The sequence below is a fragment of the Phaethon aethereus genome (assembly GCF_964289735.1).
Source record: "Phaethon aethereus genome assembly, chromosome: 15".
Classification (NCBI taxonomy): Eukaryota; Metazoa; Chordata; class Aves; order Phaethontiformes; family Phaethontidae; genus Phaethon; species Phaethon aethereus.
In genome coordinates, this window is record NC_138591.1 from 8,310,073 (window position 1) to 8,327,111 (window position 17,039).

At 38.7% G+C, this 17,039-nt stretch overlaps 1 protein-coding gene across 5 annotated transcripts; it reads left to right on the forward strand.

Moving 5' to 3' along the window:
* Positions 1-1,860: 1,860 nt before the first annotated feature.
* CCZ1 (CCZ1 homolog, vacuolar protein trafficking and biogenesis associated) lies at positions 1,861-16,814 on the forward strand (the record flags this gene model as incomplete). Of its 5 annotated transcripts, none has more annotated exons than XM_082006930.1 (15): positions 1,861-1,965; positions 3,622-3,719; positions 3,847-3,940; positions 4,038-4,112; positions 5,223-5,270; positions 5,886-5,969; positions 8,269-8,444; positions 9,083-9,164; positions 9,789-9,850; positions 10,761-10,872; positions 11,514-11,547; positions 11,911-12,028; positions 13,897-14,055; positions 15,160-15,287; positions 16,437-16,814. In XM_082006930.1, the coding sequence occupies 15 exons, from the start codon at positions 1,861-1,863 to the stop codon at positions 16,490-16,492; spliced, it is 1,431 nt and encodes a 476-aa protein (XP_081863056.1). In that variant the 3' UTR covers positions 16,493-16,814. The 5 variants fall into 5 exon arrangements, with proteins under 5 accessions (XP_081863056.1, XP_081863059.1, XP_081863058.1 ...); XM_082006933.1 differs by having other exon boundaries at positions 8,368-8,444; XM_082006932.1 differs by having other exon boundaries at positions 5,229-5,270.
* Positions 16,815-17,039: the final 225 nt, after the last annotated feature.

Genomic DNA, 17,039 nt, shown 5'->3' on the forward strand with positions numbered 1-17,039 from the left:
TGCTCTGCCTGCTGCTATGGCTCAGCCTGTTGTGTCGCTCCTACCTGTCCAGTCCACACAGCTTGAGGAGCTACTCAGCTCTTGAGAGGTTTGGGTTATACACCATACATGCAGGTAGGAAAGATGACACACAAGGTAGTGATGAGCTCTGCATTCATGGAAAGGGAGTCTGCACACATACTACATTCACATGAATTCACATATTCAAACTCCACATTGAACCAGCCTGAGAGAGCCTTCAGTGTGGCTGCCCACCAGACCTCACAGCCAGCTAGCACCTCCATTTTGTGCCACACAAGAATCAGCCACCTCCATTTTGTGCCTTCCCTCCCTCACAAGAAGCAGCCCTCTCCATTTTGTGCCTCCCCGCACTCACAGAAGGCAGCCTCCTCCATTTTGTGCCTCCTCTCCCTCACAAGAAGCAGCTCCCTCCATTTTGTTCCTCACAGGAGGCAGCTCCCTCCATTTTGTGTCTCCCGTCCCTTACAGGAGCAGCCGCCTCCCTCAGACCAGGTACCAGGAGGGTTTGCAACCATGGCATGGCAGTAGGGACATGAGACAGTGGCATGCTGATTCTATCCGCCCAGGGTGAAATAGTGGTCATCTCTCTCTTGCTTACCAATCCCTTTTTTAGTACAGACATTAAATATTAAATTACTGCAATCTTACAGCGTCTACAGTGCTCCTACAACACTGAATTGGGTTCTTAAGTAAGCCATCAACTGCGGAGGCTCATGGGGACTATACAGAATGACACTATGAGCACTGGAAGTAAATATAAACTAAGTGACTATAGGAACTGAAATAATAACAAAAGTGAAAAATTAAAAACTCAAGAAATACTGGGGGTTTTTTTTCAGATTTTATCTGGCACAGGTTTAAGAAAGCTTACTGGTACATTTTTCTAAATGACCTGGTGGCATGAGATGTTCAATTGTATCTTTTATACCTTACCTAAGTGTTTATTTAAGCAATTATGTAACTTTATTCGGATTAGGTCCTAAACTTCATACTCCTACAGAGAAGCAAAGTGATATATCTCTTACCACATAGCTGGTTTTACTTATAATTTAGTTCACACTTAATTTTTATTAAAATTGTTACTGAAAAGCAACAGAAAACCTATTTTATTAGTTAAATGCCACTATCTTAAATCTGCCATACAAAAACCCGAAAAATAATCAGAATAAATGTAATGTCTCTATTTATGGAGAAAGGATTACCTGCACTAAGTGATGCTGGATGACATTTCCTTCAACATATTCAAACTTGTAGATATCATCTTTCAAATCTCGAGTTTTACCTCTAAAAATAAAGCGTTTCTAATTTTTTTCAGCTGCCAGGCAGCTTTGCACTTCAGAAGGGAACTAACTGCGCTGTGTTTGCTCTTCAGAAAAGGGCTTGTAATGGCCAAATGGTCATTTGGCACCGCAGCACCCGCCGGTCACACTCCTCGCCTGCGGAGGAGCAGCCCGGGAGAGGCTGTGCTGGGAAGCTCCAGCAGGGCTCAGGGATCACTAGCTCGGCGCAACCTCTTGCTGCGGGCACACCGGGTTCCCGGAGCTGCCCAGCCTCCCGCGACCCCCGAGACGGCCCGGCAGTGACGGGAGCCTCCTGCCCCGGCCCAGGCTGCCCCGCGCTCCGGCCGACATCCGCCACTCCTCTCCCCGCCGACGAGGGCGGTGCGGAACACCGGGCCCCCGCGGCCCCGGGGAGCGCTTCCGGCCCCGCGCCGTGCTCTTCCGGGGCGGAGGGAGAAGGCGGAAGTGCTGTGGGGCCGGCGCCGGCGGAGGGCTCCGGGCGGCTCCCTGATGGTGTGTGGCGGCTGCCGGCCCCAGGCGCGCTCGCTTCAGGTCCAGGATGGCGACGGCGGCGGCGGGGGGAGCCGGCCAGGAGAAACAGCTCGCTCCGACCCTGCTCAGTTTCTTCATCTACAACCCCAAGCTGGGGCCCAAAGAGGGAGAGGTACTGGAGGGCAGTGTCACGTCCCGGGGCTGTGGGGAGAGGGCACCCGCCCGGGCCGACTCTGGCTCTGCTCCCACAGAGCCGAGACACCCTTCCCGGGGCCCCGAGCGTCCCCGAATAAAAGCGGCCTCTGGGGAGGAGGGAGTCGTGGTTGTCCTGTCTGCGGCCGCAGGCCGCCTCGTCAGCACCTGGGCTGCCTTCAGTGCCACGTACATCCAGATCTGTCTCTGCTTCAGAATAAACAGGAACAGTGACCGAGGGTGTTTTCAACAGTGGCATGTAAAATATCGTAGATGGGGAGCTGGCCTGTTAGTATAACTGTCTTTTAGAGATGCAGTAACTTTTTCTAAAAATCATCTTCTCCAGCTAGATACAACCTGATAGAAAGTTTAGTGTTTAACTTAGTAAAATTCAAGTTATTGCCAGTATTTTCGTGCTACTGTCATCTTTAATAAGTAAATTTAAGAAGCTACAGTGTCTATTTTTAGGTTACAGCATACTGTATGGTTCATGTGATAATCTGTAGTTTTAGTAGTTTTTGAACAGGGCAGTCTACCTATGTACTTATTAAGGACCAGGGTGATGAGACAGAGCGCACCCTCAACAAGTCCATGGGTGACTCCAGAGCGGGAGAAGCTGCTCATACACCATAGGGCAGGGCTGCTCAATGAAGGCAAATGCCAAGTCCCATGCATGGGATGAAATCTTCTCGTGCACCATTACAGGCCAGGGGCTGACTGGTTAGAAAGCAGCTTTGCAAAACAGGGCATGGGAGTCCTAGTGAACAACAGGTTGTATGTGAATCAGCAGTGTGGCCCTGTGGCAGTGAAAACCAACAGCATACCAAGCTGTGTGAATGAGCATGCATGAGCAGGTCAAGTCAAGGAATTGCTTCCCCTCTGTTCAGCACTTGAGAGACGGCTGGTGGGCACTGTGTTTGTCCAGGGCTTCCCAGAGTAAGAGAAATACTGACAAACTGAAGCAAGTCCAGTGGAGGACCCCTGAGTCGGTCAGGGGGCTGCAGTCTGTGATATACCAGGAGAGCCTTAGGTAACTTGATTTGTGCAGCCTGAAGAAGAGATGATGTGGAAGGGGGTCTGATGGCTGTTTTCACCTGCCTAAAGGGTGGCTATAGAGGATGGAATCAGGTGCTTCTTGAAGTGAAAGGATGAGAGGTAATGGAAGAAATTCCAGCAAGGGAAATTCTGGTGAGATAGAAGAAAAAATTCTTCACAGCAAAATGGTCAAACAGCAGAACTGGGCCTGGAAAGGTGGAGTATCTTCATCTTTGGAGATACTCAAAACTTAACTGGACCAGGCCTTGAGCAATTTGAACTAACTTTGAAGCTAGCTATACTTTGATCTGTCTTTGAAGCTAGCCTTGCTTTGAACTAGCTGTGAAGTGACTTTGGACCTATGATTTCAATAACTTTCAATTTATAAAGCATTTTGAGATACCTTGGGATAACTGACTGCTTAAGTGTGCTTAAATATGCCTTTTATCCATTATTACAGAAGCCCATTTAGGTACAAGTTAAAATTCTGCCTAGGACATTGAGGGATTAAAGTTAAAAACCAAGCAAACCGTGAACTCAGTATGCTTTAACTCTGATTCTGTTAAAATGCATTTGCTTTGATTCTTTTTCCAAATTCTAGGAAGAAAAGAAGATTCTCTTCTATCACCCAAATGAAGTAGAAAAGAATGAAAAAATTAGAAATGTAGGACTATGTGAAGCTATAGTACAGTTCACAAGGTATGAAGTCTGACTGCATGGCTCGTTGTGTTAGCACAAGCACTGTATTTCAAATTTCCCAATTGTACGTTTTCTTTTTGTGAGTGTGTATAAATACCTATGTCTACATATATGTTTTTTTTTCTAGGACCTTTAGTCCAACAAAACCTGCAAAGTCCCTACATACACAGAAGAATAGACAATTTTTCCATGAGCCTGAAGAAAACTTCTGGATGGTCATGGTACTTATGCATGTGATATGCATATTTCTAAAACATCATACCGCAATGTTCTCAATGCATTCTGCATTGTCTAATACCAGCCTGTTCCACTTTCTAGGTTGTACGGAATCCCATAATAGAAAAACACAAAGATGGAAAGCCAGTCTATGAATATCAGGAAGAAGAATTACTGGTAATACTGAATTTTTTCCTGTTTTTTGTTGTTTGGTGGTTTTTTTCATGGGTTATATTGTATTTTAAGAGTACCTCCAGAAATATCTTCATTTGATTCTTCTTGAACTGCTGCCAAATTAATTTTTTTTTTTATATATATCTCTACCTCCATAAGTGGAAAAAGGGCAAAGTACTTCTCAATAAAGTTTAAAGAAGAGAGCAAGATAGAGAATTCTCATTCCAGATAGCAGTTCAAGATCATCTAATAAGCATCAGTGAAATGCAGAGCTGTGAGACTTTTAGCTTGGAATAGGTGAATATTTCTTAGGATCTGTTTGTTTTAATAAAGTTCTTGCAAGATTTTATATTATGTATTTTTATTCGGTTTATGTATACATATTATTACTTTCTTAAGAATGCTAGTAATCTTTACTGATAATCTGGAAAACCAACAGCTCATAACTATCATGGGATTTCTTGTCCAAACTGCAGTATCATTAGGTCAGTTTAATTGTGTACAGGAAGGGTATTGGGCTGGGTGGGATAAAATTTAAAAAGCTGGTTGCTTATGCTGCCTTGTTCATTACAGTGTCCACTAGTTCTGTTCCTCATTGTGTTCTAAGAAAGGATTGGCGTCATAGGCACTCTTTATTTTGCCAGACAAACAATAAAGTAGTCTTTTTTTTTTTTCCCATCTGGGTTAAGATCCTACCTAGCCCAATAAAAACCTGCTGTGGTGTCCCATCTCCTTTAGTCTTTGACTCGGATGAAGAGAATACTAGTCAGAAGTAAGTTCACTTTTACGGACAACTGGCCTTAGGGATGGGCGCTATTCATAACTGGTATCTTGTGCATGAGTTAATAAGGCGCTTTTGGTATTAAATGGAAATGGGGAAGGGACTCCCATTAATGAAATAGTACTTTATAAGTACAAAGAAATTTCTAGATGCTGATGGAAAATGGTATATAACTTTTCAGAGATTGATTTCTCTAATTTGTGTGTTTCCTGGCTCTTTGAAAACGTATGTTTATGTGTAGCTCAGCCAAAATATTTGAAATTCTGCCTCTGCTTGTACTAATGTCCTACTCTGATTTTTTTTTTTTTTTTTTTTTTTTTTTATTTCTGCAGGACAAGGTTTATAGTTCGGTCTTGCAGCAGTGCTACAGCATGTACAAGGTAGAGTTAATACTGGAGGCTCCTCTTCTGGTACACTATTTGGATGTGCAAGCTCATCGTTGCTTTGACATTCTTTCTCATTACTATTGTCTGCTCTTTGCCTGAAGCTGTAATGGTGTTGATGGAAGAGAAAAATAAAGCTTTTGCAGTTACCTGTGCTGGTTCATTAGCTTATTATAAAAAAAAGAGCCTTCTAATTTCTGTGAAGTCCAAATTTCTTATTTCATGGGCACTTACACTACTGAGCATTTGATTTTGATGGCTTTAGGTATTATCTGTTGGACAAACAATACTGGATAAAAGCCATCAATCTGGCTTTTACAAAGCAAGAGCATCGGATACTTAAGCAACACCAACAAATATTTTCTCTACCATTGAAGAATTTAGTTTCCTTTTCTATCTAATTCTGCCTCTGCTGCCATATACACTTGGATTCCGCAAATCTGAGAGAGGTTTTTTCAATAAAGAAGGGGTACATTTGGATCTATGTGGAGTCCAAATACTGAGAAACAGGAGCTGTATTGTAATCTAGCTGTATTCATGGCTGAGTTATAAGAAATTATTATAGATGATTACCCAACTGACTGATTTTTTTTTTTTTCTTTTAACTATTAGCTTTTCAATGGCACATTCCTGAAAGCCATGGAAGATGGAGGTGTGAAAGTTCTAAAGGAGAGACTAGAGAAATTCTTCCATCGGGTAAGATCTTATTTTTCAGGCACATACATTGTGATTTGGCGTTGGAAATAAAATGCAAAAATCATCTCTAAGTGGCTGCAGTATAACTATATAATACAGGCAGTGGAAAAGGTGTAGTGGGAACACAAAAAGTCAGGTTACTAATTTTTTCAAATACTTCCTGCTTCCTACTATAGTGGTAGGCTCTTTAAATGGAGTTGAACCACAAGCATGGTTATGGCTTGATTGAACAGCTTAGTTGTAGGATATTTTTTCTGATAGTCATGTTCACTCTTTAACATATGAAATGGTTAGTGTGATCACAGTCTGTACAGACTATTTGAGTAACTGTTGCAGAATCATTCAGGTTGGAAGGAATCTGGAGAGGTCATCTAGTTCAGTCTCCTACTCAAATTAGGGTAACACTGAATTCAAGCTTGACTGTGTAGGGTTTTGGCTGGTTGAGTCTTGAAAACATCCAGGGATGGAGATTCCACAACCTGCATGCATAGACTTCAAGTCCCATAGTGCTGTGAAGTAATGGATAGTTGTAATTTTTAACTTCTCCCCCCACCCCACCCCCCATGTGGAGTTAGTAGTGATGCCTGATAAGGTGTCAGGAAATATTGCCTTGGTTATAGCCAGTCTTCAGAATTCAATTTCAGTCTTTAAAAGCAAATGTTTTAGTGAAAGGATGGAAAGCAAAACCTATTTCTGAGTAAGAAATCAATCAAATATTCTTTGTGTGTTTTTCACATGAAGTAACTGGGTAGTCATGTCTGGCAGAATTTTTTTGTGCCTACATGAAAAGTTTCATCAAGCTAGCTTTAAAAGATGACAACCAAGCGTCTGCCCCCATTTTTCTCATTTTCACAGAAGGAAACAGAGGACTGCTGTCAGCAGCTAATTCTCTTGTGGTAGAGATGTGATATCTCTGATAATGGAGTGTAGATGCTTTATACTGGTGCTTAAAATTTTGTTCTCGTAACAGGCTTTTAAAATAACACAATGTTGTGACAGTGTAAACAGAAGTACAGTTCAGTTTGATTTTAGGACAGCCTTCACTTGTGGGTTTTGGGGGGTTTTTTGCTTGTGTTTTGTAAAAACGTCATAGACTTTAGAATTAATGCCATTGGCACAAGGAGTACTTGTTTGATTAGCTGGTATATACTTCTGCCTAGACTAAAAAATAGAGCACAGTAAAAAGGGAAGTAATAGATTTTTTTATATTTAAAACTGTTTTTCTTTGATGTTCCTACTGAAGATAAAATGGTAATTGCTATACATTTGTGTAACAGAAAGAAATCCAAGGAAAAGCTGTTTCTCTTTTTCACTGGAGAATTAGAAATGCTGAAAAAGTTGTTCTGTTGTAACCTGTTCTGTTATAACCTATTAACTCTACCCTGGCTGAAACCAGGACAAACCCTATTGCATGAATTGGCTACATGTTGCTGGCAGGCTTGAAGTGCACTGAAACTCTGCAAGGAAATGAGACTTAGATTATAAACTGTGACAGAGATCTGTCATACTATTTGTCTGTATTTTACTTCTTGGGTTTTTTTGGTAATGTGAAATGACTGTAGAGGGAGCCATTGGATAAGTCATCTTTCACAGAGCAGATCATTTGATAGTGCATTTGAAATCTCCGGGTAAAGGTTACAGTCTATCAAGAGAAAATAACAGAAATTATATTTTCCCTTGCATACTGAAAACTAATAGCTTTATCTGGTAATATTTCTATGGTATTAGTTCTGAAATTAAATATTAGTAAGATAGGCTGTGCTTTCTTATCCTCTCAAAAGATCTTGAGCTAGCCTTAAAAGCTGTTGTCACTATGATTAAATAATAACAAGCTAACACATGGAATCATATTCACACATAGAATAGTTTGAGTTGGAAGGGACCTTTAAAGGCCATCTAGTCCAACCCCACTGCCATGAGCAGGGACATCTTCAGCTAGATCAGGTTGCTCAGGGCCCCGTCCAACCTGACCGTGAATGTTTCCAGGGATGGGGCATCTACCACCTCTCTGGGCAACCTGTGCCACTGTTTCACTACCCTCATTGTGAAAAACTTCTTCCTTATATCTAGTCTAAATCTACCTTCTTTTAGTTTAAAATCATTACCCTTGTCCTATCACTACAGGCCCTCCTAAAACGTCTGTCCTCACACAAAGAAGTATGTCATACAAGCAGAACTGGAAGGGTTTTTTTGTGGATCATTAGAGCAGATTACTGGGGATTAGACTCAAATTTGTCATAGAAATCTACACGTTGGAAGTTTTCTGAATTCTATAAAACAACTGTCATTGTTCTCTTAGTACTTGCAGACACTGCATTTACAGTCTTGTGATCTGCTGGATGTGTTTTGTGGAATCAGCTTCTTTCCACTGGATAAAATGACTTACTTGAAAATTCAGTCATTTATTAATAGGATGGAAGAAAGCCTGAACATAGTCAAGTATACTGCGTTTCTGTACAATGACCAGCTTATCTGGTAGGTACTTCAATAATTCTTTTGTGTGTCTTCAGTTTCTCATCCTATAAATAAGTGCCATAATAGCAAAGCTTCTGAATCAGTGAAAGAGTTGCATGAAAATGAGAAAACTGAATGGTAGGATGAGTGATATGTAAGAAAGGCATTGGTCTTTGGCTTTAAAATCTCTCGTCTGTACCAAATTATTACTTCCAACCTGGCCTGAGGAGCCGCTAGAAAAGTGTCCTTGTTACTTTCCATTGCGCAGAGCCTCTCTGCATATACACAACTTTCTCTGTAGGACCTTTTAGTAGAGAAGGTTAATTAAAGGATTGTTCTTTGTATGGTTCTGAACCAGAAAGTTGCAATGCTTGTGAAGAGTTCCACTTAAAAATGGACTTCAAGAATGGCAAACTTTTCTTTGTTTAAATATTGTTTCTATTTCTCGTCAGGTTTACGGCTAATTTACATGTGTTTTGTATTTAGCAAATGAACTATCTTTTTATTAAAAATGAATGTTTGGGATTGAATCTGAGACACTGAAATGTTGCTACCCTAGTTTGGTATGTGCTTTGCCCGAGTTTTGGTTAGAGGAAAATGTGTGATCTGAACTGCAGCACAAACATCACTTGTGTTTCTGTTTCTCCCTGATGTTCTAGGAGTGGACTAGAACAAGATGACATGAGAATTTTGTACAAATATCTCACAACATCTCTATTTCCAAGGCACATGGAGCCTGAGGTACAGTAGTTGGTTTTTCTGGGGGTAGAGGTTGTTGTTGGTTTTGGGTTTTGTGTGTGTTTGGTTTTTTTCCTTCTGTTTATCTGGTACCACTAAGGGCTAAAATACCAAAGAGGAGTATCCCTCTCCCCCTCCCCTCTTAAATTTTGGTTTGGAATTCTCAGATTTATTGCTTTTGGGCCACTTTAGTAAACTCAATAGTATTTGCACCTAAGGCTTACAATATGAATTGTGCTGGTAATTTGAATATGGGATGGTGATAGAGAGTTTACTGAATGTTGATTCCTGATGACTGCTCAGTATTGCAAATGAATCACTTCAGCTTAATGGCTAAATGCAGTATGGAGTGCCATAACACCACCTGAAGTTAGTTATCCCTCCTGCCATTAAAAAGCTCCATAAGCTAAGTTTTAAAATCAATAAATGCAAAATCAGAATGCCTTGTTCTACTGGCATCTCTTACACTTTAGCTTTACACCTTCATGTTACACAAAGAGTATGTATCTTCATGAGTGGTAATTTCTGCAAATGGTTTACTTTGATTTGATTTAAAGACAGTCCACAAAAAGTAACAGAAAATACCTCCAAGTTGTTTTTTCTTGTGTATATTCTTTTTCGCTTCAGTTAGCAGGAAGAGATTCTCCAATACGTGCTGAAATGCCAGGAAATCTACAACACTATGGAAGGTAACTCTTGTTTACTGTCACCATCTACTGCTTCTTCCCTCAAGGCCAAAACATTTGGGAGGAGTACATGTATGTTGAGAACATATTCCACAGTTCATTTGAGAGGGTCACGCAGTAGTTGGTCCAATGACCTCTGGAAAAAAAGATAAAAGGCTTCATTAACATTACTGCATCTTTATTTTTCTTCCCCACTGTTCTTAATGCACTGCATGAAACATTTTTGGAAGTGCTTCGGTCATTTCTTTTCAGTCACCCACTTCAAAAAAGGGGGTAGATTTAATCTAGTGATTTATCTATTTATTTTTGCTCTGTATTCAGCATGTCAGAGTGGGAAATTCTGTACTTCAGCTGCTGGGCCACATTATTTTGAGTAATTGTGGGTTTGGACATCTTTCTTTAATCATGGTAATTCCTCTTGCCTAATTTATTGTATTCTTTTGCGATCAAGGCATTGGCACACGCTCCACCCCCCAAAGTTTAGGTGCTTCTAGTTACACCACCGTTCTACATAAAACTAATTTGAATGTACTGTTGGAAAGCAAAGGAAGGGTGCTTTCCCAATAGCAACAAAAAAAGGGCTTTTAAAGATAGTCACAACTTGAATGTGGAAAGAGTTTTGTTGTTGTTTCTTTGATCTGCACAGTTTATTTCCTTGGTGTTATTCTGGCTCTCTGAGCCTGTTTCTGTAACTCTTTGGAGCATATATGCAAATACTACTTTGAAAATGTAAGAGTGCTGAGATCATAAATAAAGGGCTCTACACCTATCTGGATAGCTGAAAACTCACTGTATTCAAATATATTCGTATTCACATACATGCAAGTAACTGCTAGTTTCAATAACATCTGTTAAATAGGAAAAACTGAAATACAAGAATTCATTGCCTCTGACTTATTGAATAATTTTTTAGGTTTCTTACTGGACCTTTAAATCTTAATGATCCGGAAGCAAAATGCCGTTTCCCCAAAATATTTGTTAACACTGATGACACTTACGAAGAGCTTCATTTAATTGTTTATAAGGTATTACATTTTTCTTTGCAATTATTCCAGGACTTAGTAAATTAAATAATAAATTGGGAATCTATATGCAATGATGATGACAGTGATGTGAAGTACTTATGCATTGTACAGAAAGATGCATTGATATGACCAGGTTAAAGCAAAGAGACAGAGAACTCTTTGGTGTTTCTAGCAACAAGTTTTAAAGCCTGAATCCTCTTTTTTCCCCCTTCCTGCATCCCTGCCCTCCCCACCCCCCCAACCAAACAGCTGTTTTATTAAAACAAAATATCAGCCTTCAGTTACTTTTAAGTGGTTTCATACATGGCTTTATGTAGTATTAATCAATAAACCAAAAACTTTTTTTTTTAAATGAAATGCAAGTTTCTTGCAGACATATATCCTTGCATAAAATGCATTTTTAGCAAATTTTACCTTTCACCTACGACTTAAAAACTGTTAACTGGGCTGAATTTAAAATCATAACTATTCTGAGTTATGCAGGATTGCAAAGAGATTATCCTATTGAAGTCTTAAATCTTAATTTTTTTAATATAACTGATTTACCTGTGTGTGACCTCACTAAAATATTGTCATTTATTTGAGGTAGTTGAGGTAACCTGTTGTAAATGTTTTTTTTTGCTTTAACTTTTTTGTTCCAGGCCATGAGTGCAGCTGTCTGCTTTATGATTGATGGTAAGTACCTATTAGCATCACTTATTTGGCAAGACATAGTAGAAAATGCTATTACATGCAACTTGTTTTATGCTTGAAGAAAACTCACACTAATTTGTTATTTGAGTCTGTTCTTCATGAGTGCTTTTATCAGTGTCTTGGTTTTTTGTTCCAGTGGTATAAGTAACTCCAATTTTGCACAATAAAATGACTAAATACTGCTTCAGTTAGCCATGTGCCTTCAAAGTCACCTGTAAGGTTATAATTATGAGAGAAATTTGTCCCAGGACTCACATTGATGTTTAAAGAAAACAACTACAGAAACTGTACCTTCAACTGTGGGAAAAGAATCTCATCTCTCCCTATTTTTTACCCACCACCTAGCTTCAATTCCACCTACGCTGGAGTTTTGCCGTAAACTGGACAGCATTGTTGGGCCTCAACTCACCGTGTTGGCATCAGACATATGTGAACAATACAACATCAACAAGAGAATATCAGGGTTTGTACCACATTTCTGTTCCTGTTACAGTCCCTCATTAGTTGGTTAAAAAGTAGGTTTAATGAACCGCTTAAATAATGTTAACACGAGCCCAAATGTTGAAAGCATTGACTTAGCTGTGTACTTTAAATGATGTTTATCTACTGACCCATGGAGATGATTTCTACAGATTACTGTGCTTGCAGAAATATATATAAGATGGAAAAAATGCCAACTGAAGTGGTAGTCTTCTGTCACTGTCCCCCATCTTGAAGTAGAGAAGTAGCAGTTCCTGCAAAATCTTAACTTTGGTTTATACTTTCTAACTTTTCTTGAGGAAAAGAGAGTCTCATAAAGCTCACACAAAAAACCAAACATTTGAGGTTTTAATTTTTTTTTTTTTAAATATCACTGTCTTTGTGCCCACCTCCTTCTTTAGGCTGATTTCCTTTGACTTCTGCTTTCCCAGGCTGCTATTTTGTATAATCTTAAAAAAACCCCTGTATTTTTCACATCAAGTGGACACTGATACCACCAGCTCTGTCCGAGTACTGCCTTAGACACTAGTGCTTGGAGGGAGTGATGTACCTCTGAACTCTGTTACAAATTCCAAAGAAAAACAAAGGTCTAGATACTAGAACAACTTCCTTAACAGTTTGAAATGGGGATTTTAGTAAATGGATTATTTGGTTACAATGCAAAATTTACAGTTGAGTACTTTTTTCCAGAGTTACTGCTTCTTGAAGTGTTGCTGTGTATAGTAGGTGAGGAAAAAAAAAGTCTTATTTTTTCTATTTTGCAGGACTAAGGTAACTATTTCAGGGGTAAAAAAAAAAATTAAAATGAAACAGGATTTTAATGCATTGGAAAATATACTTCACTTCAAACTACAGCTGATTTTCCATAAAACTTATTTTAGATAGATTGGTTAGTTGGGGAAGCAAGAACAGCACTGCATATGTGTGTGACTGAATTTATTTAGTGGTAGCATGCCAAATCAGCAAAAACACAGGGTATGGAATAGGACGTGCTTGAAATTGTGCCAATCTACTAAATCATTAAACTTGTTTCTTCTTTAATGTCATCTGGGACTGGATGTGGCAGCTTTAACTCTTTTAAAGTTTAATGCCATGGTGTCCTGAAAATATGATACAGTTTCTTGACACTAATGCATCTGGGTGACAGAGCGCAAGGGTATCTAGTTGTTTGCTAAGGTGAGTGGTGTCATCACAGTATCTCCCCGATTCTAAATAATACATAGCCTGAAGTACCAATTGCTATAGGCAGTTTTTGCCAGTTTGAATTTGTTGGGATTTCTACCAAAACTACAGCTCTAAGTGACAGATTTTATATTAACTTAATAAAAGAGGAAATGGAAGAAGAGGTTTGAAAATAGTCTCGATTGGCCCACACAAACAATGAGGGGAGCAGTTCTTTCTTTTGATTGTAAAATAACAGAGACAGACATGAGTGGAAGATTACTTACTGACCAAATGAAAGGCCTAGCATCTATTCAAACCAGATTGGACTGGCATAGGAGAACAAGGAAACAAAATGGGGACAGAGGAAAAACATCTCAGTAGAAAAATGCAAACTACTACTGGGAAGTGGGACAAGGCCTTTAGACTCCCCTGTGTCTACTAGCAGCCTAAGCAGCAGAAGGGGAAAAAATGGTTGGTTTTGCAGGCTTGCTTTTTTTTTTTTTAAAGTGTTACAATGAAGCTTGATCATGTCACAGGTTTTAATGTAATTGGTCTCTTCAATGAGAGAAGTTCAAGATGTCCGAGTAAGCTTTGCAGTGGCTAGTTACCTGTTCTCTGTGAAGCCTGTGCTTATAGAACATGTCAGTATTCACCAGTCACTTTTTTTTTTTTTTTAAATCTTCCTAGGGCTGAGAAAGAGCCTCAGTTTAAGTTTATCTATTTCAATCACATGAACCTGGCAGAGAAAAGTACCATTCACATGAGGAAAACACCCAGTGTATCACTTGCATCTGTTCACCCTGACCTCATGAAGATTCTCGGTGACATCAACAGTGACTTCTCCAGGTAATGCTTAACTATTAAATAGTCTGCAAGTCCTTCTGTCAAGTAGATTTTTTTCAAATGAGTGAAACTTTCATGTCTTTTTGTTCATGGACGGCTATTCATAGGTCTGTGAGATAAATGGTGTAACATGGGTCATATTTGGTATTTTGTGTCAGTTTAGTAGTCTATCTTAAAAGGACAATAGAAGTTTTGTTTAAAAAAAAAAAAATAAATAAAGACAGGCCAGGGCCTCTATCCAAGAAAAGATCTAATCTATTTGAAGCTTCAGAGTAGCCATAACAAACTTAGAAGGGATGTGAAGCCTAGTGCTTTTGCACTTAATTCTGTCTAATCTCTGCATAAGTAGTATAAAGGACAGGGAAATATGCTTCTGCCTATATTATACCCTCCCCTGAAACAGCTGGCTGCTTTTAGGGATTAGACAATAGATGAAATGCAAACCTTGCAGTTACTGCAGTACTGCTGATAGAGAAGACAACTGGCTTCTTATCAGTGGGTATCATGCTTCAAGGTAGGAGAAACCCTCTGTCACTATAAAAATTCATAAAGAATATGAAAATGCTGAATGATTGTGATGTCTATAACTCCAGTTAGCAACTAGCAGTTTTCCCACTGTGCTTAAGGACAAGGCTTTCTTTTTTCTATAATGAAAGTTTGTCTATTAAATGTAACTGTCAGTGACAGCTTTATGCAATATTTCTAGTTGTTGAGCATGGTTTAGTCCTAGGTTTAACAATTAGATATGTGAAAGTTTAGTATCACCATACCATCTCCAGCTTTCATTATTTGGTCACTGTGTAGCTAATCATAATTCTATGAAGTGTGTCCTTAACAGTATGGAGGGTAGGTGTTTTCTTCAGGGCACAGGAGTTTTTGGCTGACAGACAAATTAATGATTGACTCATCTGGGGATGTAATTGTCCTAAGCAGCCACTTATGAAGCCTTAATCATGGATTGCTGAATTATGTCTAAGTTAGTTTGGTAGTGTCTCTTTGATACTGCACAACCATAACAATTTATGACATTAAGCTGTCCTAATGATTACAGATAAAGTTGAATATTAGCTTACAGCCACCTTCTTTACTTTCTAAAACTTCTTGCAGAGTTGATGAAGATGAGGAAATTATTGTGAAGGCCATGAGCGATTACTGGGTAGTTGGGAAAAAGTCTGACCAGCGAGAATTGTATGTTATTTTGAATCAGAAAAATGCAAATCTGATTGAAGTAAATGGTAAGGATTGGGTTTTTTTATTACCTTTAAATACAGTTATTACTAAAATGTGTATCCCTGGAGAAGTAATAAAATCTAACTCACAAGAAATCTAGAGAGGGATTGGTCTATGACAGGCCAGGTGAGTTTGCATAAGGTTTTAGTCTGCCTTCTACTGGCTGTGAAAGAACAGCATAAATATTCATCAGACATTCTTAATTATTAATCAGTCATTCTTCCTCCTTCAAATAAATAGAACTCTGTGAGCTTAGTTTAGGAGTAGTTAATGAAGTATATTACAGGTGAGAGATGAACATATTTACATCCAGGTTAGGTTTTATTTGTCAGTGATCCATGGGTAGGTTACTTATACATCGTGTCTATACTATCAGTGATCCTCATTGCATTGTTGTCTTGTTTCTAATGCTGTTTTGAGAATGATTTACTATGACTAAGAGTGCAAATTAGCATTAAGATGCAATAAGCTTTTAAGTAGACTTTAAGAGAAATGCAGTTTGAGTCTTACTTGCAGCAATTTTAGGGTGCTCTGGTTTAATAGGACGCAATGTGCTCACTTGGATGATGGGAAAGAATTAATACTTTTCCACAACCAAAGCCTAGCAACCTAAATTTTAAGAGGAAGAATGAGCTGCATGACTTACACAATTATTTCTAATTATTTTTCAGGATCTAATGTGCCATAGAGAAACAGTAAATGAGTGTTTCTGTGCCTGATAAACTGAAGAAGTAGTACTGCCCCTGAAGTGTTGTCTGCCAAATAGCACGAAGCAAAAGTTTTGCTGACTTGATTTATTGTAACAGACTACACTAATCCCTCCTTCTCCTGAAAAGGGGTTACAATACAATTCCTTATGTTGCAGTCTTCGCTGCACCAGCAGAAAAGTTTGACAAGATTAATGTGGCCCAGCAGCAAACTCAAACCATCTTTTACACTTTAGCTGCTTAGAACACAACTCATCTTTCAGATAGTGTTGAGACATCAGATTTGACTCAGCTTCCTCTTACTGAAGATAGAATAAAATCAGGTGTATTTCTACATTAGAAACTCCTACTTTTTTTTTGTTTGAATTTAATTATATTATCCTTGATGATACCCAGGGTTTTTCTTGCAGAAAATATACTGAAATTTTTTTTTTTTTTTTTTTACAGAAGAAGTGAAGAAGCTTTGTGCAACACAATTTAATAATATTTTCTTCTTGGATTGATCTGCAAAGGGCTGATTTATTGAAGATGTCAATGTCAGACACTTGTTCAACGTGAAAAGTTATTAGTCATATTATTGACTGGAATAATGACAATAGTAAAGCAATACTTGCTTTGTAAGAATCAAAATTTCTACTAAAATCTGTAAACTCTGATCAAAAATTTTTAGATTTTAAAAATGTTTATGTGCAAACAAATTAAAAACCAGTCTGAATTCATCTGTACCATTCCATTCTGATATTATGTGAATATTTTACTGGAAAATAAAACTAATAATTGTTACACTTTTAAGGGCATCTTTTTGTTTTCCTGTGTTCATTTGTATCATCATATGACTTCCTGCTAATTTTCTACAATGCGAAACTAGACTGGTTACAAAAGCCCCCTGGACAAAGAACTTTCTAGGTTGACCTGTTCTTTGCAGCTCCTGCTTCAGCCTGTTTTACATTCTTTGTCAAATTCTTACATACTCGTTTATACACAGCATTTCAGTCAAATAAACCATGGTTTAAGCAGAAACAATTTCACAGTTCTTGTACTAACCTAACA